Source organism: Glandiceps talaboti, chromosome 2 (assembly GCF_964340395.1).
Source record: "Glandiceps talaboti chromosome 2, keGlaTala1.1, whole genome shotgun sequence".
Taxonomy (NCBI): domain Eukaryota; kingdom Metazoa; phylum Hemichordata; class Enteropneusta; family Spengelidae; genus Glandiceps; species Glandiceps talaboti.
In genome coordinates, this window is record NC_135550.1 from 25,113,964 (window position 1) to 25,136,238 (window position 22,275).

Below are 22,275 nucleotides of genomic sequence, written 5' to 3' on the forward strand. Positions count from 1 at the left end.
TTGAGTTCACAAGAGATTCTACCTTCAAGAGTGTTTTTACAAAATTTCTATGGTGTACAAAGTCACAGCATAGTACCTGAGCTGTGACATGAGTTTCATTTCACCAAGTTCATGATGGTCAGAGTGAAATATTTTTACAACATCATCACACAGATTGTAACTAACAAAGACAGGATATAGTTTCAGAAAAGGCTCATGGTGTATTTACTTTTTACACATCACACTGTCCTGACCTGTGCTGTGTCAAAGTCACATGGTGCACTTGTTGTACTGGCAATTTATCAACTACAGAGACTTGTCTTGGTGTCACTATCTCAAGAAGCTCACCACACCAAGATGCGGCGAGCTACTTGAGATAGTAACACCATGACAAGTCTTTGGACTAACTCTGTTGGAGCCACATCACGCTTCTGTTTCTGTTTCTGTTTCTGTTGACGTGGTAACACTAACAAGTGTCACATCATGTGTAGTCTTTGTATAGACTGGTATAGAATACAGTGAGCACTTGATAACTACATATACACATAATTAGTCTAATGTGGTATCGAATGATCTCTGACTGCTCAAGATGAGACCTTGAGATTTGATGCAGGATAGCATTAGACTAACACATAATTCAAGCACACATATCAGTTTTTGCATTCATCATTGTAGTGAGAACCATATCTATACACAGTACCAGTGAATGTTATTGTTACATCCATGTATATGATTCTAAACCCTCAACTTTTTATCTCGCCTCCTATGTTTCATTAGACAAATCAATCTTTAGAATAGAGAATGCAGTAAAAGTGAAGGGTATCATGTTTAAGAATACAGTTTGGAATAGAGAGAATTTAAATAAACAGTTGTATTTTAAACAAACTAATTCATTTGGAAGCAAGGCTGTGAGGAGAAAGTTTGATTTTATAGCCATTAAAATTGAACAGCCATATCTCCATATCTCCAAAGCTGGAAATGCTCGAATTGGACCAGCATAGAATCCTTCTGGCATCTATGCTACCCTGCTGTATATAGCATGACATCTATGCTGTCCTGTTCTTATGGCATCCATGCTGTCCTGTTCTATATAGCCTGACATCCATGCTGTCTTGTTTTATACAGCATGGCATCCATGCTGTCTTGTTTTATAGAGCCTCAGCTAGCATGCATGCTGCCCTGTTCTGTAGAGCTAAGAACCAACCAGTGCGGTTCATCTCTTGAAGGAAATGAAATAAACCTGAAAGTATGATTAATTCTAGGCTAAGATATGACATCACCTGTTCTCTGAAATATAACAATCAAAATATTACTACACTATATAATGACTCTCATTCCATTACTGAGACAAAACTTTATTGTATAGGCTTGAATCTATGGTTTCCAATACTATAGTAAAGATATGTAGTGGCACAATGATAGGAGCTGTAGCTAGCATACAGCTAATGTACTGTAGTAGAAGCTTTTAGGGAGTCAAACTTGGTGGGCAGATTCCTGTAAAGACCTATAAGTGTGTTGAAATGATGTCCAGTCCCAGACTTAGGGCATTTGTGATACATTAAATACTTGTACAATCAGAGAACAGCTGTTATCCTGACTAATGACACCTCAGAAATGACAAACCAAAAATAAAAAGCAGACACATAAATTTAATTCATTTCCTAGTCTTCGGCTTTAAATTTGTAGCTCATCAGTGTTTTGTTTCCACGACAGAACTATTAATCAGGACCCACTTACGATGTCACCTCTCTGCTACCTTCATTTAAACAATATGACATCCAAACATGCCAGCTACTATAAACTTAATGGAATTACCAATAATCTAAAAGCAGAGTTTATCTCGATGGCCCTTTAAAAAAAAAAGATTAACGTTGGCATTTGAAAGGTATGTATCTTAGACAAAATGTCTGGAAATTTCAAATCCATATTTCATACCTGTTAAAAGTGTGCTGACATTTGTCATTCTGTAGTAAGTAGTTTCCATTTGGTTTTTTTCACATTAAGTTGCTTTGAATTGTTTAGCCAGCTCTGTGGATAGAGATAAAATGACAATACAAATGACAACAAATGTATGGATATTTAAATATGCTGTTGCTATCTTGATACCTATTACAGATAAATTGAGATCCAATCTGTTACAAACTTGATAATGTCTTGTCTCTTCAAACCATTTATTTTATGAAAACTGGACAGACATTAATGTCCAGAATATACAGATTGTTTCACTAAAAATTTTTTATAGTCTTTAGAGTGCTTTTAAGATGTCTAGTTCTGTCAACATCCGATACTATTCAGGAGGGCAAGGTTGTATTATTACTGACCAGTAGTTTCTAGCCCTATCAAACCATTTGGAATTGTTTTCTTATGAAATAAACTTAGCAAACAAAGGATTTAAGAAGATATGGGTCCAAGATGTAGAAAAGATATGGTTTGCCTGATACACTATTTTGTCTGAACACACACACAGGTATGCAAATGTAAACCTTAACTATTGCGCAATAGTTTAAATGCTGAAGGTTGCCTAGCAGCATAAAGTAGATTGCTGGCCATGGAGGTTGGGAGGGGTAGACTATGAAAAATATTGCGTTTTCAGACCAATAGTTTCTGTAAAGTTATTTTTTTACATTGAATTAGTTGCTTGCATACCACTTTTGTACATTTTCATTTCATACAACCTGATTAAAATGGATGTAGGAATATAGTTTGATTCTTGTATTTATCTCTATTTCCTTCTTATTTTGTCATTTTGATTTCGATTTTGTTCTCTAAGAATGATCACCTTCCTCTTAACATAAGAATTTGATTATTCTCAGAACAACAAAAGTGAAAAGAAACAACATTATTATGCCATGCACAAGTCAAGTTGAACAAAAAGTATGAATATATACTCTGGTCGTTCTACGTCACGACAACGTGCGTCTATGCCACGACAGTGCGTGTCTATGTCACTTGTTCTACTGTGTTCAAAATATGAGTTAAACGATCAAAATTGCCATTACTTTCCCCGATTTTTCTTTGATATTACTGGCGCTGGTATAATTATGTTATTCTCCAATATTTTTCTTCATTCAACTGGAAAATAATCGTGACCTAAGGGTTGTCACTACCCGTCTAGCAACTCGTAGTGACAAAGACACCTTAGGTCACTCATATTTTCCTTGGCCAACTGAAGGAAGATATCGGAAATAACATATACATATACAAAGGAAATATAGGTATTTTAAATAACCGAATCAAGCCGTATTCCTACATCAGATTTTTAAATCAGATTGGATTTCTTATAGGATGTTTTGCAAAAATAATTAATCTAGTAATGTTAGATGTAACTACATTTTTTGTGCTAATTTGGCGTCCATTTCAAATGACAAATTAAAATATTCTAATATCATATCTAAATTAATTATTCTTTTAATTTGAAATTGATTTCATGTATTAGATTTTGAATACATGAATACTAGATCTAAATATTAATGAATCTTTGTTTGTTTTTTGAAATCCATTTAAAATGAAGAAATCTAACCAAATTTAGAATGAGCCGTAATCAAAAATGGAAGTTTTATAAACTAGCAATGAACGATGTGTAATAGGAGAGAATTGAACTGGCAGCTGTCAAAGGGATGTCCAAATAATATCTGTATTTGGACCAAACATTGAACAATAGAAGAGATATTTTCAGTGGTAGTGGTAGATATGTGTTTTGAGTAAACTGTCGGTTAGGCATATTGCTTGCGATACATCCACATTGAAAGGATGAGTTGATAGTGACAGGAGTGTGTATACATTCGCACCATTGCCAATATCAAGCACATTATACCAGCACTTTTTTGCAGTTGTGTGTCTGTAATTGCAGGTTACAATGTTGCTTCATTGTCAATCATACTGACAAAATTCTGACATTCTTTTTTTACATGCAAATTATTTTCATCTGTATTTTGAAAACTAAATGTTGGTCACGCAAAACAAATATACTACACACAGGGAAAGTTGCAGTATTGAAGTAAAGTACAGGATTTGATAACAAAATGCCATGGTAATAGAAATAGGGTTTTCAGTAACATTGACATTGTTTTCCACTAAATGTTGGAAGAATTAATCGAGTGTGGTCTGTTTTACTCACAAGTCGTGCAATGGTAAGGGGGGAAGTAGAGTAAACTAATTCAGAAACTGGGTTTTTGGCCTACTTCACTCTGGGATTAATAAAAGCACTGGTAGAGAATCTGCTAAAAAATGAGTGGGAACACATGCAAATGTATTCTCCTTAACAAATATACAGGTAGTATTTGAAACATAGTACAAATGACCCAGAACCTTGGTTGAATTTTGCCTACCCAGCACCGTCCGTAATAATAACACAGGTAGGGAACCCCAAATAAAATGGCTCTAAAATGTGTGCATGTTTACCACAGTACTTCTTACCTCTATTAAAATACATCAAATAAATCCCTCAAAAATGATAGTAAACCCTTCGAAAATGATGTCAAAATACTGATCGATTTTACCTCCTGTAACAAAAATTGTATTCATCAAAAAATAAAAATGTCATCTAGCATGTCAGTTATCACATGACTGTTAAAAGACGTACGTTTCGTTTTCTGTTCCATTCCACTCAAATTTCATAAACTTTATCTTGCAGAAAGTAAAGTTACATTTACTTTGTACTTTTTATTGATTTTCGACAAAATGTGTTCAAAACGTGTTATGTTGTAGCTAGTGTCTGTGGGTAGCTTGTCGATGTCACTCGATCTATAATTATGATGTGTTAATTCTATCCATACAGCAAACACAGCACTGAGAATCACATATCATGTTGACAGGCAAGTCTCTGACAGGCAGTGAAAAGAACCCATTGGTTGTCTTTCTCTCGCTTGACAAATCAGAGAAAAATGTAAAGATAGATGGTGTATTGTGTGCAATGAATACATAGGAAACTGGAAATATAAAATTCCAGATTTGCACCTTTCTGTAATAGGGTTCAAACAGCCTAGCAAAAAAAATGAATGTTTATGATACTAAATTTTGATTTCGGATTTCCAACTCTCTGCTACCAGGAATAGGAAACTACTTTTTTTTCCAAACTTCTACCATTCTGTTATCAGGGTTCTAAAACCTTAGCAAAAACAATGAATGTATAGTTAAACTAACAATTTTTTTTTCCATATTTGCACCTCTGTGTAACAGGGTTCTAACACCTCAGGTAGAAAAAACACAACACAACGTATAGAACATTGTACATTTTGCAGATTTGCACTTCTCCATTACTAGAATTTAAAAAAAAACACTGAAAACTGTGAATTTTTTTCACCAGATTTCACCCACTCCGTTACCAGTGTTTTAAAACCGTAGCAAAATATAATAGTGTAAGTTGTGCCTATAAAGGCTTATAGTTTGAATAAATTGTGGATTTGATCAAGACTAAAGTTTATATGTTTAGCTTTTGTAGCTGTCTCACAGTCAGTACCAGATAAGATGATAGATGACAAAGACTAACATGAGATGAAAGATTTTTATACAAACAATGTATGTAATCACAGATAAATGCAATATTTCCTCTTAGAAGTACCTACTCCCTGTAACAGAATAACTGTCATCAGCAAAGACGGCCTTATCTGCTATATCTGACTGTTTGCCCTTTTAGGACTCAAGAGCCTGGTGTGCACAGAGTTGACTCTACTACCAGTGTTGTCTTTTTCAATAAAACAGATACTAAAAACTCAAGCAAACAGAGCAAATGAAATGAGAGCGTTCAACCTATCCCCATGCCTGTCAACTGTATGCATTACTGGGTATCTTGATGCTCTGGTGTTCTGTTAAAATGTAAGGCCATTAGTAAAAAAGTGGGGAGGGGAGAAACTAAAAAAGTTGGACTGGACTGAGGACTTTTCCGTCCAAGACTCCAACTTCATCAACTTGTCAGTCAGATTTTTTGTATTTTGAAAAAAAACAAAAAAACATTAGGTCAAGTTGAAATGCAATTCAGAAATAAATTGATAGAAACTAGATTTGTAGAATCCATCTTTCCAGTGAAATGTGTCTACTAGTGTTCTGTAGGATCTAGGAATGTAAATCATAAATTTTATATGCTGATGTTAACTTCTGTAGCCTTTACTCAAAAAACACCATTATTGTAATAACTTTGCTCGGAGTAAAAAAACTGTGGCTAGAGTATTGCTGTAAAACCCTTCTTTTTTTTTGCTGTGCTTTTCTGGATTTCTTAGTACTTATATAAGCATAAAGTCTCCCAAGTATGTATAACTGATAATGGTGTGTCAGGTCTTGGTAAGGTAAGGTGAGGTGAGGTTGGAGGATATACGATAAGGAATGTGTGTGTAATCTGCTACATAAACTCAACACATCTCCACTATCTTTGCAAAATATTTGGTTTCTTGTGTAAGTTTACCTGTATGTACATAACCCCGATTCCCCAGGTTAACCAAAATCCTCACCTCAAGAGAAAAGAAACGAAAAAAAAATGAAGAAGAATGAGCAAGAAGAAATCCCCATTTGCAGAGAATCTACGTTTCTTGATGTTGATTTATTCATTTATTTACTTTGTATGATTAGATATAGAGAATGTATTATTTTGTCAGATATGCCACTAACTCAGCTCTGATTTATTTCTCTCTGTGCAATAGTAATAATTGTCAGCAGCGACACAAATGTGTACACAAGAACAAGAAAAAGGAGAAATCAAAGTCTAGGAGAAAATCAAAAGAAGGAAATATAAAAGACTCATGTCATACGATTCTCATTGATCAATTTCGTCATAACGTTCTCTGATTTATATTAGTAAAATTGACAATGAAATTAAGATCACTGTAGAAAAATGGTACAATGCAGTGGTGTTCAAATGAAATGAAAAGACAGCTCGGTTTGACAGACACGGACTTGCCACGTCAATGATGATTTCAGTGGCCCATACAGTGGCAACAACGTGTGACAGGCCACTTGCAACTGTCTGCCAAATTCAGTGATCCATTTGGAATTTCATATCAATATGACACATTTGCAGTTACAAGGCTCTTAGTTTTCATTTAGCAATCCGACTTGTTGTTTGCTCTTCTCTGTACTCTCTCACACTGGGAATCATTCATGAGGGAAGTCTCTTTTCTTTCTTTTCATTAGGAGCCAGCTTTTTAAAATGTTTACTGAAGGACTTTCCTCACTTTTCTTAATATCGACCCCTTTTTGCATTAAGTGCAGTTACTTACGCCACATATCAGTGCAAATACAACTTGTAACAGTTGCTATCCACCGAGTGCTTTTTTCAGAGCAAAATAAAGAACACTTAGAACTTTTAGAAAGTGAACTGTGTGACTTGTATGTACAACTAACTGTTGTTAAAGCTGTATTTTTCTCAAACAAAATTTTTCCCATGGTATTTTGCACTTTTTTTTTAAAGCTGACACTGGTAGAGTACGTTTACAGAAGCGTATATACCTAAGGCCTCAGTCACACACACAAGTGTTTGAATTAGTTCTTGCTGATTTGAGTACATTGATAAAGTCCACAGTAATTATATATTTACCAGTCTTTTCTGAACTGGGTTTATTTCCCCATTTACTGTACTCCAAGTGTGTATTTAGTAATTGTTTGTCAGCCTGGTTATATTTCTCCTCAGTCATCACAACTTGTGTTCACACTACACATTTGGTGATATGCCTTCATAAGTGTAATCTTTGATTAAGAGCCGGGGTAAACTTTACTCTGTCACTCTAGTCAATGTTTAGTATGAAAACTAGTCTGTTTAATACTATTAAACATTAGTAGGTTGTGAAAATAAATGGACTTCAATTCAGGTCCTCCTCCCTACAGCTTTGAGCGATTTTCTCCATGATAAAAATAACAAGCAAGTGTCAAGTTCATGCTGAAATTACTGTACTGGTTATATTAAGTTTGTATTGAGTCTTGAATTAAATACTGCATAAGATAGAATATGAACCTATTACTCGTGCAAGTCAGATCACTTAAATTGAATTAAATAATCTTTAATGAAATTACATCAAATATGGGGTCGTTTAATTGCCATTCTACAGCTAGTCAGCCCTTCCAGGCTGACTTGATAGCTGTCTTTTCAGAGACAGTGTGTACAGCTAGTTGTCTGGTCAAGGCAGGCATGTCAATATCATCAAGGTACACATTCAGACTAATACTAAACACACTGTGTGTGTTCATACTAGTGTGTAGGCATAGCTTGTGGACAGAGAACATAGCACTAAGCAAAAGGTGTATAGACAGATAGCGAGAAATACACAAAAACTGTTAATCATACCAGTATTAGTTTCTATAATATTTATATGTTTGATAATGTACTTTAAAACCCTCATAAGAGTGCTTGCCCTTGGGTTTCATTCATCATTTGTTACACTTGTGCGTAATCAGAAAGAAGTAACATCTTCGATGCGACACTATATCATCTATGCGGATTTACATATCTCATACCAGCGTCTCGTAGATGGAGCCAGACCGATAAAAAGAAAGTTTGGATGGCTAGTGCCGCATCCGTCCGTCAGGGAGCTATCGCAGAGTTGCACTGTTTGTTATGGGAAACTGCTGTGAATGGCGATGATATTTTGAGCAGCCACTTTCACAGACATGCCATGGTAGCATTTGTCCCTCCGAGGAGACTAAGACTATGTAAACTACTGAAAGATTCATAATTTGTGTTTTCAGCAAACAGATCGATTGGCAGCCAGACTTTTTTTTTGTGAGTCATGTCATCTTGTTTGCTTCTCATCTAGTGTCTAAAAGACTTTTTTTTTTAATCCTTTTCTTTTTGTCTCTTTCATCTTGTAATTTACAGGCGCAGTTGCAAGCCACTCAACAAGAGAGAAACGTAGCTTTAACCAAAGTGAGAAAGTTAGAGGATGAACTTCAAACTCTAAGTGTCTACTATAGGCAAGTATACATAAAACTCACCCCCAAAAGTAATCCCTCCGTAGGAAACAGAAGATTATAAAAAAAAAAAATTCTATGATGGAGTAAGCAAGTCCATGGCAAAGAAAAAGTTTGGAAAGATTCAAAAAAAAAATGAGAAAATATTATCATAATAAAGGTCAAGTGACAAGGTTGAAAATGAAAAATAGTTGATCCATTAGTAAGTTGTTCACAAAATGTTGTAGTAGATATTATTTTGAGAGTGTGAAGTCAGTCTTCATACTTAGGTTTAACCGAAGGACGAATAGTTGTGAAACCAAGGCCACAGGAAGACATTCGTTATACTGATCTAAAAAAACATGGCATTTCAGGGCGAAAAATATTACATTTCAAGCAAAAATGACTGTGTTTTGTTTTCGTAGATAATAAATATCGTGACAGTCACACTGAATTTAGCATAGCTGGTCAAAAGCAGAAGGGGACATTTATGTAGTGTTCAATGGGGAAATGACTTGTTTGCTCTCAGTTTTCAAGTACTGCCAGATAGCACGTAGCACACAGGAAGAAGTAAGAGGAAACGTGTACTCGTATTCTCTATCCGGGCAAAATGTTTGAAAAGGGAATTCGGTACGAGAAACCTTCGTGTTTTTTTCATGGCTATAGATGATTCACAAGTGTTATTTGAAATTTAGTACACTCATCAAAAAAAAACTTGTGGTCAGGCATAACAGAAGGTAGCTTTCTGTGTGCTACTTAGAAAAACTCATCAGCACATAGAATACTGCCTATGTTTCATGTAACCTACTTACAAACGGTCACGTCACATCAAGCTTTCACAGCCAACTACATGTTACATTGGGTTCTATGAAAATATTTCATGGTCCAGTTTTCCCTATTCCTTTTTTCACTATGGTAATGTATTTTTCACAGGTGATCAAATAACTTGGAGGGTAATCCATGAGACTTACAATGTGATGGTGGTTATCAAAGTAAAATATTAGATGTAAGGGAATGTGAGATCAAGAGAAATATTACTGATACAGTGTGATGAGTTGAGTGCTTTTGAAACTGTTATCCAATCAAACTCTGGAAGACTTCATTTTGTTTTTGTACTCTGGACCCGGAAATGTTTTCTCAGAACCCAGCATAATATAAAGTTTGATGTGATGTGAACATTTACAAGTAGGGTACATGAAGCAAAGACAGTAAATGCGTGGTGAACTTTTCTAAGTATAGCACAGAAAGCTGTATGCCTGTAAACAAATCACTTGTTATTGCCAAGGAAAATGCTAACTCAACTTTTCACCAGTTTCATCTACTAAAGATGTATACCTGGTACGAGGAATTTCAATAAACACTAGTTTCCCCAAGTGATTTGCATTCAACCTGTTTGTCAGTGGAAAAATATCGAAATAGGTACTGACAGTGATAGATGAACTTACAGAGTCTGAACTTTTAAGGAGGAAAGCTGAGTAAAAGACAGATATGCCAAAAGAAAGAATGAAAGAGAGACACTGAAATAATCAACCCAAAATAGGACCTTGAGGCAAGGATACCTGGTGAAAGGGAAATATTAACAAATGAAGAACAGGAGAAAAATAGAATGGTTAATGGAATGTGTGAAAAACTTAGCATACTGTAGAGTGGTCATGGGTCTATTCTCTCATCATTGCTATAGTTTGCACTATCATTGCAAAAAGATTGTGAATTTGCCAAAGCTCTTCTGAAACTCTTTATGTCAAAGAGCCAATATGTCTTTGTGGTTACTATCACTTTTGTATGTACAAAATTGATGATAATTTCAAAAACATATTGTTGTATTAATGTAACAAAAAAAAAAGGTGAGATCATACTGGCAGTCCTTGTTCAATAATTTCTCCTGGGAATGCTGTTGGCAGCAAAATGAATGGAAAATAAACACACTTCAAAGCGTAATGCATTGTAGAACTATGCTAGGTGTTTTTACGCTGGTTGTCAAACAGCAAGTCTGCCGGATCAAACATTTAACCAAAAACCTCCAACAACCAGTATATTTGACAAATCAACTGCAACGCAACAAATGAAAAAAAACAACTAAGTTTTTATAGGTCAGCTCTGCCTTAGTAGTGTAGTACCAGCACAAATGTTTGATTACACAAATGATTTGGTATATGAAATTCTAGCTCCATTCAAAGACAGAAGTCATAAAATAATGTGTAAAACTGTAGCTCAGTCTCACCAGCTGGTGAACTCGAGACAGAACAAAACACTAGTATGTAAAATAGATCAAACACAAATATGTTGGCATATTCTTGTCCCGGATGGTAAATCCAATAGGTAGTGTGTAGAGTTCAGTTTTGCTGGTTGGCGTGAGTGCTGCCTGACATCAGGTCTCATCTTAACTAAACATTACACTTTAAACAACTCTATTGACATACAAAACAGAAAAAAAGGGGAAATGTAGACTTGTTTTTATATGTCAATACATTTTATATATAAGTGTATTTTCTTCATTTAATTGTTTTACCAATAGACAAAATTATCATCGCCCCGCAGAGATGTGCAGGTTCTGGGAGCCCAAAATAAAAAGTCCAAAAATAAAAAAATCTAAGAAACTAAATTTAGAAGTGAGCTAAAAATGGCATCAGTTTTGATAGTTAACTGTTATGATATATGATAGGTGGACAAGAAAGGTTACTAAACTAATATTGATGAAGCTATTCCCATGGTTTTTGACATAATATATGTCATGGCTGACTAGAATTTTAAGAGGGACTTTTAATGTTTTTATTACAATTTTGAAAACAAAATAATGGTAAAGACGTTCTTGTACCCATTAAAAGCTTTCAAATTTGCTTGAAACTTTTACCCAGCTGGCTCAAAATCCTAAACTGTGCAGCAGCAACAAAAAAAGCTGTCAACAATTTCTTTTGTCGATAACCTGGTATTCTGTAATTTTTCCACATTTGCATACTTCCACCTTCTAAAAGTGTGCACATATACTGGTCAATTCTTTCTGGATATCACTCGAAGTCTTTTTTTGGGGGAAGATTGATGCTCAAAGTCCCAACATTTGCCATTCTGTCATTTCTTATGGGGGCACACCATATATAAGTGATTGTGGTGGCTTACTAAATTCAATTTCTATGTTCTATTTCTACAGTCTCCATAAGTCATTGTCTCAGGAACAGAATCTAAGAGACCAGTTCAACAACACTCTTGGCAGCTTTGAAGACGAGATCAAAGTTCGTGACGAGTACCTGGTAAAAAGTCAGAAGGACAAGAACGAATTGACCTCACATCTTCAACAGGCAATGGCCGAGAGAAATACTATGGCAATGCAATATCAACAGGCATTACATGCACAGAAAGAAGCTGGTGAAAAGTCAGAAAAGTATGTATGGTGTGAAGTTTATGAAATTCTAAAGAAATAAGTTACCAAAATTTGTGTTCTCCTTTAAGTTATACAGATGTTGATTTAGATTTTGAAAAATATCAAACATGTAACATGTCTTCCGTAATATAGAGGTAAGAAAAGAACTGTAGAATACAATGTAAGAATACAGTGGAGAGAATGTGAAACATTGGGAGTAGGGAGTTATTTTGAATTGAATGAAAGTTAGTAGGCAGGAGGTGGAGGGAGGGGTGAAAGGGGATACTAGCAGATGGATGGAGGGAGGGAGGGATCGATGGATCGGCCTTTATTTCCCATCTTCTCTCAAGACCCTCTAAAATAGCAGAAAAACCAACAAAATGTCACTTAAAGCCATCTACTTAGAACCTTTTATAAGTAAGGCTTTGAGACCCGTTTACATTAAATTTTGCCAACCTATCAACGATAATTAGTAAAAGTAATAGTGTTATGTAAGACATGTTTGTCAAAGTCAAATCCAATGACTGACAGACAGACATGGCGTCAGTAGATTCGTTGTTCAGCCTAGTCTTGTGATGATATAGTGGACATCCATTATCACCAATGTGTGACAGCTTGCCAGCTCTCACTAGTTCATCATGTTAATATGATGAAACGGAAACTCCATCACTACAATTAATTATTTGAAACAATGTTATATGAAACGAACACTGTGACGTCCAATTTCCATTCACTCCCTTGACAATGGCGCTTTCAATTTGTGGAACAAAAGTTAAAGTTTACTTAGTTACATCAGGCAAGCAACCTGTGGTAGGGAACAGCCCACTGCCATTGTGTACCACTATTAAAACTCCTCAGATGAAAAAACACTCTGTTTTGTAGGTCAACACAACGCCAATGTTTTGTAAACACAGGGTGTGAAAGTTATCGTGCCAATTAATGAAATGGAGTGTTTGTTTTAAAACGTAAGGATAACAGCTCTTTCTGTATTCCATCTACACCGTAATTAACTCTCTTCATTTGGGATGCATCAGTGAGAATGTTCCATACCATTACCAGCCGAATCCAAAGAAAGGCAACAGTTTGTTGAATGAATATGACTTTTAATATTCAAATTATGAGACCAGAATTAGTAATTTCATCACAAACATTCAGTATTGACATCTAGTGAGATAATGAATTCCCTTTAAGGAAAAACATTAATTTTGTCAATTAATTTGTATGCTATTTTCGAAAAGTCTTTGAAACTGTTCAGACAATTGTGTATGTAAACTATGGTAGTTAAATTAGTCTTGCCAATTTGTATATCATTTTTTTTGTGTGTTCATTATTAATGACATGTCATTCAAAATAGTCAAAGTTCCACAAGTATGTATGTAAAGTTATGCTAACATTAAAAATTTAAAATGTATGTAAATATATTTGAAACAAGAATGGGGGAAATTTTGATACTTAATCAAAAAGTGGAATTTTCCCCTTCACTGTGTAGTAATTCATTGATTCCTAACACACACACAAGTATCACACTTTCCAAAAAAATATATTAATAGGAATAACAAATATGTACAGGAGAAAAAGGCATCACATAAAGTTTAATAAACATAACATCCCTGTGAATTTTAGGGCATGTATTTAATTCATCATGACATAGACATACTATAAAATAGAACATTGTGCCCCATTTTTTTAAAAAAAAGTGTGTGGTGGGGTGGGGGGATATGTCTTGCTCCCATTTCACAAAAATATGCTGGCAATATATATATATATAAGAATAAGGGTATGGTAATAAATTGTGACACTGTTGTAGATTAAGAGCTGAATAGGAAACACCCTGTCACCAATACTGGAAATGCACCCAAACACCTGTTTTTTTCCAATAAACCTGCTAATGTCTAACAAAATGTTCCAACTACTGGCAATACATTTGAGTAGCCAAAGCTCTACAGTGTACGGAAATCAAATACAACTATCACTTCATAAGAGGAAAACTTCTTTTGATGTGCTGGTGAAAACAAACAGGAGCGTCAACACAAATGTCCATTTCAATACTGAAACCATGCCATTTGTTTCTCCCAATAGCAAGCAAAATTTATGAAGCATGGAGGGGAAGTGTGACTTTGCATACGATGACTGGCCTGCTTTCGTATTCCTCTGCGGCCCACTTGACTGTTTCATCTAGGGTATCATATTACAGCTGATATTGAGTGCTCGCCTGATTATTGTATCAGATGAAAGTAACATCATCCTAAAAGCTGTATACTAATTGCCTTTATTTTCTTTGCAAGCACAGTCATCAGTACATTTCTATCGTTGCTCGATGTGTCATCTTGGGCTGAAATAAGCACGGCTTACAAGTATTTTTCGGTGACAGCTTGTCAAATTAACGTGTCTCATTTCATTGCAATACAAAATGCTGGGGTTTGTTTCATTTACCGTTTAATGCTGTCATTTCACCTGCCATATTTATAGTGTCCATTCCTCAAATGTCGTCCACCATTTCCAATGGCTAGTCGACCTGTTAATTTTTTCACATCATGTTTTAGCTGTGAAAATGTTTTCCTTCATAAAACCAAATGACTAGAATTATCAAGTTTGTTGGTTGTAGACTTCAGATGATACTTTTTTTGTTCTGTTTTTATTTTATTTTTGTTTGTTTTGTTTTTCACTCAGCTGCGACTGAATTATTGTGAAACTTAATTTGTTGAGATAGTCACCTCAAGCATGCCTAGAATCGAGTTATGTCATGTTGACAATGGTCCTAGGTGTAGGAAAAAAGGATAAAAGTTCCCAAAGATTGCTGGGTACCATGTTTTATTTGATCTAGATACAACGCCTAACTTACTAGTATATATATCATATTAGACAATTGTATTATCCCGACTTTTTTTAATGATTGATCATAAAAGAATTTTTCTAAACCCACTGGTGCCTGACGGAGAGCAACATTATTTTTCTGCACAATGTTCTGTGGAGTGAGTCAAGCATAACAACAGCTGCCCGCATTCTCCAACCAAGAAAGGAAAGTGAATACTGTGATGAAATAACATCTGAGAACTTAAACAAATTTAAATAATCCATAAAATAGAAAAGAAATACTTCAACAAACACACATCTGTCAATAAGGCAGAAAGAAAATATAAACAGGCACAAATGTTTTCATGGATCAAGAATTTTCAGTTCACTTCTTTTGGTAGATATCATTTCATTAACATCACAGCCAGCTAAAACTTTATCAAATACACCCCGCTATTTGAAGAAAAAGAACTTTAGTAATGAAGGGTGGGACCCTTTATCGTGGGAACAATATTGTTGTCCCCTTTCATTCCAAATTAGCCATGAACTTTCCTTGTGATGCCTCCGGCATCAAGTGACATCGTTGTTTGTAGCTGCTGGAAACAAACTTAGCATATAAATACATTATGTCAACTACATTTGCACAATACAGTTTGCCATGTGTTGCAACGTCAACTTTAACCTCTATTCTTCTTTATTTCTTTTTTTTAGACTGGAGAGGCTGGTCAATGTCCTGAGGAAGAAATTAACCGAAGGAACACCAAAGATCGTAAGCTAGAAGAAGTTTACTTAAAAATGTACAACAGTCTTCCAATGATGAATCATACAACATTAGATCTACTCATTACGCAATATCTCTCATTTAGATGCAAAGGCATTTTTTCTTCTCTTTCTCTCAGAACTAGAAGTGGAAAGTTGTAACCAAAGAAACCGTTGCTAAGGGCAACAAGAAATCACCTTGATAGCATATATCCATCCTTCAGTGCTTCATCAATCATATGTTCTCCCTGATATTGATTTCAACGTCAGGGAAGACATCACAGTGACAAATCAGAATGCAAATCAGAACACAATCTCAAATTTTACATTTATTATTCAAAACTTAATTTATATTTTCCCCTCTTTCTTTGTGAAATGCATAAAGAAAAGAACAAACCTTACTTGTACATATTTTTGTAAATGTGAAACTGTATTTGCTGTAGATTGTTTGCAAAAGTTCTTGCAGAAGCTTAAAGTTTTCTACTTTTTTTCTATTTTATAAGATTTCTTTATGAAATTTGAACTACAATCTTGAAAGACTGACCACAACAAATCATGACATCAATTTTATTATATAATATATTAGTAGAATTACGACAATTTTCCATTATTAGATGTGATTATTTAAGTACTTTAAGCCAAATCATTCCTCTTCCATTTATTTTTAAATATTACTGTGTGACAAGCTATTACACAGAACTTGTCACCCACCCCCACCCCCTCCCACCCAGCATATAGCCTGTACTTGATATTCCAGACAATCCATGTCATGAATTGATTGCACAGATTTTACATCTAAAAATAATGAGTACCAGACACTTTCTAATTGTCTAAATAGAAAACTTTGGATACACATTGAGTTTATTTCACGTCAAAGAATTGTTGTGTTATGGAAGAGTTCTCCATCTTAATATCTTGATGTTGTAAACTGAGTATTGATGGGGGCATCAAGCTATCTGTAGACATATGTGATCTGCCTTGACTATTATAAATGTATGTTATTCATAGTTGCAAGTGATTGGGTCAAAAAATAAAAAAAAGAATTGCCCACCCCAAATTTGGACCTAATACTTTGACATTGAATTTTTCCAAAAATTTGGAGAAGAGTTTATTTTGAATAATTTTGATAGGAAAGAGTATGGGGCTGAACTAATGAAATGGAGACTGGTATGTACAGGTGCTAAGTTTGTGGGGTGGGGTGTGTAAGTAGTGGTTTTGCTAAGTTCAAGTTTAGTAAATGCTATATGTTATATTGGGGGAGGGGGGGGGTTTGAATGTTGTATTAGTTGACCCAATGTGTTACTGATATGTGCAGGTTTTGATTTGGGATGGCCAATCTAACACAGCTGTGCTCAGATGTTTGTTGTCAGCTAAATTTAGAAATGTTAACAATTGTGTGCTTTGATGGTGGTGTGATGAGAAAACTTTGATACACAGTGGTTGTATTCAATAAAGACTGCCATCATATCTACTACTACATTACTATTTTTGGTATTCAGCTAAATTTAGAAAGTTTTTGTTGATTATGTAAGTATCATTTTTCACAATGTGAATAGAAGTATGTCTTTATTCTGATGTGTCAAATCAATCATTATCACATACGGTGCTAGGGAACTTTGAGAAATTTATTGGAAATCAGGTCTATTTATTGGAAAAGTAGTTTTTGCAGGCATGAGGAACTGTGTAGGAGTTTTAGGATAATTTCTGTAAGGGAGGGGAGGGTACAGTGGTGAAGTGTATTATATATTACAGTATCAGTGTTGTCACTTTCTTATATAGAAATGTACATAATGTATAGCTTGTACAATCAAATCTTTATCTCTCATCTTTTCAGTCTTTGAAATAAAACCTTTCTGAAGAAACATATTTGGTGTTGTATAGTTGTTTTTATTAGCTTCTGCAAATATATTTTATTCACATTTAAAAAAAAAAAATTCTGAAGAATGCATCATCACGTTTTGAAAAATGAAATTTCTCAAAAATATATTATTTTTGAACTGTTTCGGTTTCTTGGAAGCAATTCCTCTGGAGATGTTTTCTCATAAAGTTTACATACAACTAGATGTCACATTGTGATGTTGCCAGTCCTAACGCACACACTGAAACAGTTGCCTGTACTCACTCAAATAAAAAGTGGCCTGAATTTAAGCGACGCCGATTTTAGGAAGTAATATACAGCTGACACATTTTAGGTAACCAACCAACTATCACATCCTGAATCGTCAGGCAGTACTAGTCAGAATTTGATATGTTTTGAGCTGGGCTGATCACTGCCGGGTTGGACTCTAACCACAAACAAGAGGTTATTTGTTTGTTTGTTTGTGTTTTCATTGTTTTAGAGGCAAATATTTGTGGCTGATAAATAGAGGGTGGAGAAGAGAAACACACTCCGGAACAAAACATTAAAGAAAGGAAAATAAGAAATTTAAACAAAAAACAGAAAAAAAGTACAGAGGGACATCAATGTATGTTCGTTCATTGCAGCACAGACTTCGTTATTATGTTTCTACTTCAACATAACGAATCAATCCCATTGTCAGTCATCGCTCTCCAAAGGCATGACAAGCCCTGTCACCTTTCATACAGCCAGATAGATTGTCATTTGAGACGACTGTATATTCAAACTCAATATTGAACCGACTTTTGTGTGTGATATCATTATCCAGCACATATGAAAAACTAGTAAAAAGAACATGCACGTTATCAATGATTTATTAATAAAACAGATTTATTAAAATTTTACCAACCACGTATTATTATTGAACGAAGTGTGTACACAGAGGAAAGGTGAAACAATGCAAAAACGGCGTCTAAGAAATTAACCGCAAGAATCAACGTTTTAATATAAATCCTAGATTCCATCTCTATAAATGTAAGGGATGTCGGGTTTCATGTATGTTTCGTAAGGCAATTGATTTCAGCGAATTGGATTTCACACTTATTGTGTATTGCACTCTTAACTGTTCTGTTCCAATATTTATGTATTTTGCCTCCAAAGGGTGGCTTTTGTTGTTCACGGTGTTTAATATAAAAATGGAGTTTTATATATAAATACAAGATTGAATTGTAGGATTTGAGCCGTTGTAGAATAAGAGAGGGGGTGAGAATTGGTTTTTATATCTTTTTTTACTGTACTTACTGGATGGATATTAATTTGCATGGGGTACTTCTGTTAGATGTGTGCGTAAGGCGCATTTATTATGTGTGCTGTTTTTAGGGAACCCTGCTTTTCTACAGTGTGTGCCAACGCCTTTGTTTTCCTTCTTATGTCCATACGGCTGCAAACAGATGTAGAAGCATGGCTTTGGGCGAAAACTATCGACTTGTTTGTGCCCCGGAGTTTTCTCAAACAATTTGTTATGATAACCCGCCAGCGATTCCCCAAGCCGACCTATTCAGCACGGTGCACTGAAGCAGTTTCGCTTATTGCTAAGGTCCGTGCCTTTTAAATATATTGACGGAGATTGGTTCGATAGCAGAGAGCCCACTTCTGTAGAAACCCACACACGGAGCTCGTTATCAATACCACCGAAAAAAAAGTGGCATCACTGTTTTCTCACCTGCTAGAAAAGTAGGTGCCCTCGATCCCAACAAGTTCAACCTCTGCATCTTATTCCGAGATCTCGCAGCGGTGGTTTCGATAAGGCACGAGATATATTGAAGATAAGTGGCAACCATTAAAAAGATCGAACGAAAGTAAGCTTTAAAGTTTGCCCCAAGTGAAATTTGGACCGCACCGCTAATCACCAGATATTGACTAGCTTTCGGCTTCTTCATCAATTTTTGATTTCTAAATGTTTTCATCGTTTTTATTGTTTAGTTTACATTCACCTTTAAGATATCACCGCCCTATGCTAGTCATTAAATTGTAAAATGGCACTTTGTTCAAACGTTAGCGCTCTTTTGTACAATTGGAGTATATGTTTTCTGCTCCACTTCATGAGGTAAAATAGACCTGTGTACAAATTACTGCCAAGTATACTCAAACAACAAGCTGGAGAGGTTAGCCATTGCAGCCGATAGAACAAACTAATGAGTAAATTTACCCTGGAAATTGACATTTAAATTAGTGTCATACTTAAACAAAAGAAGTCCTGGTATTTTGAAGGATATGAAATCTAATTTTTTTTCTAATTTGGCTGGTACTCCATAACCCTGTATTCACATTCTTTCCTGCATCAACTGTATGATTTAAAAAGAACTGTTTAGATTCGGATTAGCCGGAAAATAATATTAGTGTTTAAAAGTTTGTTTAAAGATCAAATAAGTACTCCAGTCCATAGCCGGCATAGTCCAGTAACAGATGACAAAATAAAATCGCTATTCCATCACTGGAAGTGTTATTTCACCACTTCGATGGTGATAAACCTCACTTTATTAAATATTTCGATGCAAGAAATTCGTTCAAATTTAATTTGGATTTCGATTGCGTTGTAACAGACAAGAGTCACGATTGAAGTTTCAGAGAAAGGACTCAGCCGTGAAGTCAGTCAGTTGCATACAGCATTTCAAGTCCACGTTCATTAAGTTTGGAAAGTGACATTGCTGTTTGTTGTTGAACTGTTAAAACTTTTATCATCACTTTATCATTAATGGAGTCGTGGTTAAAAATGTTAAGCGTTTTAGAAACGTGACTTTGAAGCAAAGAAAGAGATGGCGGGGAATGGAGGGATGAAGGGGAGAGAGGGGGACAGACAGACAGACAGGCAGACAGACAGACAGACAGACAGACAGACAGACAGACAGACAGACAGACAGACAGACAGACAGACAGACAGACAGACAGACAGACAGACAGACAGACTCACGCAGACAAATCGTCATTTGAAGTGGTCTTTAGCAAAAATTTCGCACTGTGTTGGCGAACTTGTTGTCGTTACCTCTTGATCTACATTACATACTCAGTTCGTGTGATTGCAACCCTGACAAACCTCTCCTAAAAGATATGAAAGGGACAATACCGCTCATACCGCCCAAGTCTAAAACGAGCTAGTCCAGTGTCCTATTGACAAAACTTATTATGTGCAACGAGTGTATTTCTCTTTGGGTATCGAGAGCGTCGGCACTAGTAATCCAGTCATTTTGTAAGAATAAATCTCCTCTCCGTATGATTAGTTGTTATTTCGTAAAGTTCTTGAGCTACTACACAGGAGTGTGAAGGAGAAGGCACGTCACGTTCCACCTTTCACTTTTCATGACAATGATAACAACTGCTCAATGGACGGTTTTTGTGAGTTGCTTGTTTGCTTGTCACGGTGGAAACTCAAGTTTTAAGCAGTCTTTTGCCCGCAGTGATATTCATCAACTCTCCCCCCCCCCCCTCACTTCTTTGCTTATTCTTTCGTTCGATGATGCGACACCACAACGATAAAGTAACGTCACTTCTTAACCGTACAGCATACTTTATGTCGGAGTGATTGGCAAGTATTGTAACGCAACACCCCGTTAAAAGCGACAGTTCGTTTTAATTGGGTAATATGCTAACATCGCACTTTCAAAGACATTGCGGTGAGCAGCTTTCCTTCTTTATGATATAACAATGAGAAGAGTTCCTGTCTTTTTATTGAACAATGTCATTAGTAAATGCTGTTTACGGGTAAACATAAGTATACACAACAAATAACATGAGCCTATGACCACCTAGCGTATTGTAAGCTAAGGCACACTTTTGTTTCCGTCTGAAAGTGACCAGTTTAACATTAAGTTTTCTGTATTTCTGTGGATCAGCTATTGTCGCCATTTTGATATTTCTGCCGATCGATGCCCAGGAAATATTCAAGTTTGTACCACCAGTTCAAGCAATTCCTAGTAAATATGCTTCGTTGAATAGATAGGTTGATTTTTTTCGTCAGTAAATTCGTTAGAATGTATCCAACGTTGATATATAAGAGTGTGTCAGACAAGAACATAAAAGCTTTTTTCAACTGTGACCTCTTGTATTCTTTTTATTTTAAGATGACACTATTAACCACCATTCCAATGTCTTTCAAACATGCATCCTGTATTTTCTTAAAGCAAGCAGCTGTACAAAAAAAGCATTCTGTGATTAGTCTTTTTTCTTTTACGCTCCAAAAGTTTTCCCTTTTCTTGTTTTCCCTTTCTTTCTTTTCTGTAGCTTTTAAAAAAGAGCGTGTCGAAGAATGTACATTCATAGAAGGAGGCACGCTCGCTACTGTCAATTTCAGTCTCAGTAAGGTCATAGTCAGCCGGAATTTTTGTTTTTCGTGTTACTTTCTTCAAGTATCGTCTAGTCGACTATTGCCAGGGGCGAAACTGCTGTTGAAGGCTGTCAATCAATGTCATTTTACTCGTGCTTTCTCATTCATGCATTCTTTACAGACAAGTTTGTATGTTACTTGCCAACGGGCAATGGCCACCTGTTGGATTTTTTCCACCATCAAAGCGAAAATTGGCGGGAATTCGAGTCCCGTTAAAAAAACGCTCACCCCTGAGATCCCCGCTCACGTGATGGCACGTACTAATCGCCAGTGGGTCACAAGGCGAAATAGCTTAGGGGT

At 35.6% G+C, this 22,275-nt stretch overlaps 1 protein-coding gene across 1 annotated transcript in view; it reads left to right on the top strand.

The window, feature by feature from the left end:
• Positions 1 to 16,216, top strand: part of LOC144445925 (uncharacterized) — a 40,477-nt gene extending 24,261 nt beyond the window's left edge. The window contains exons 10-12 of the mRNA XM_078135571.1: positions 8,780 to 8,874; positions 11,996 to 12,226; positions 15,710 to 16,216. Coding sequence (XP_077991697.1) covers positions 8,780 to 8,874; positions 11,996 to 12,226; positions 15,710 to 15,776 — 393 coding nt within the window. The 3' untranslated portion in view covers positions 15,777 to 16,216. The remainder of the gene's footprint in view (positions 1 to 8,779; positions 8,875 to 11,995; positions 12,227 to 15,709) is intronic.
• Positions 16,217 to 22,275: the final 6,059 nt, after the last annotated feature.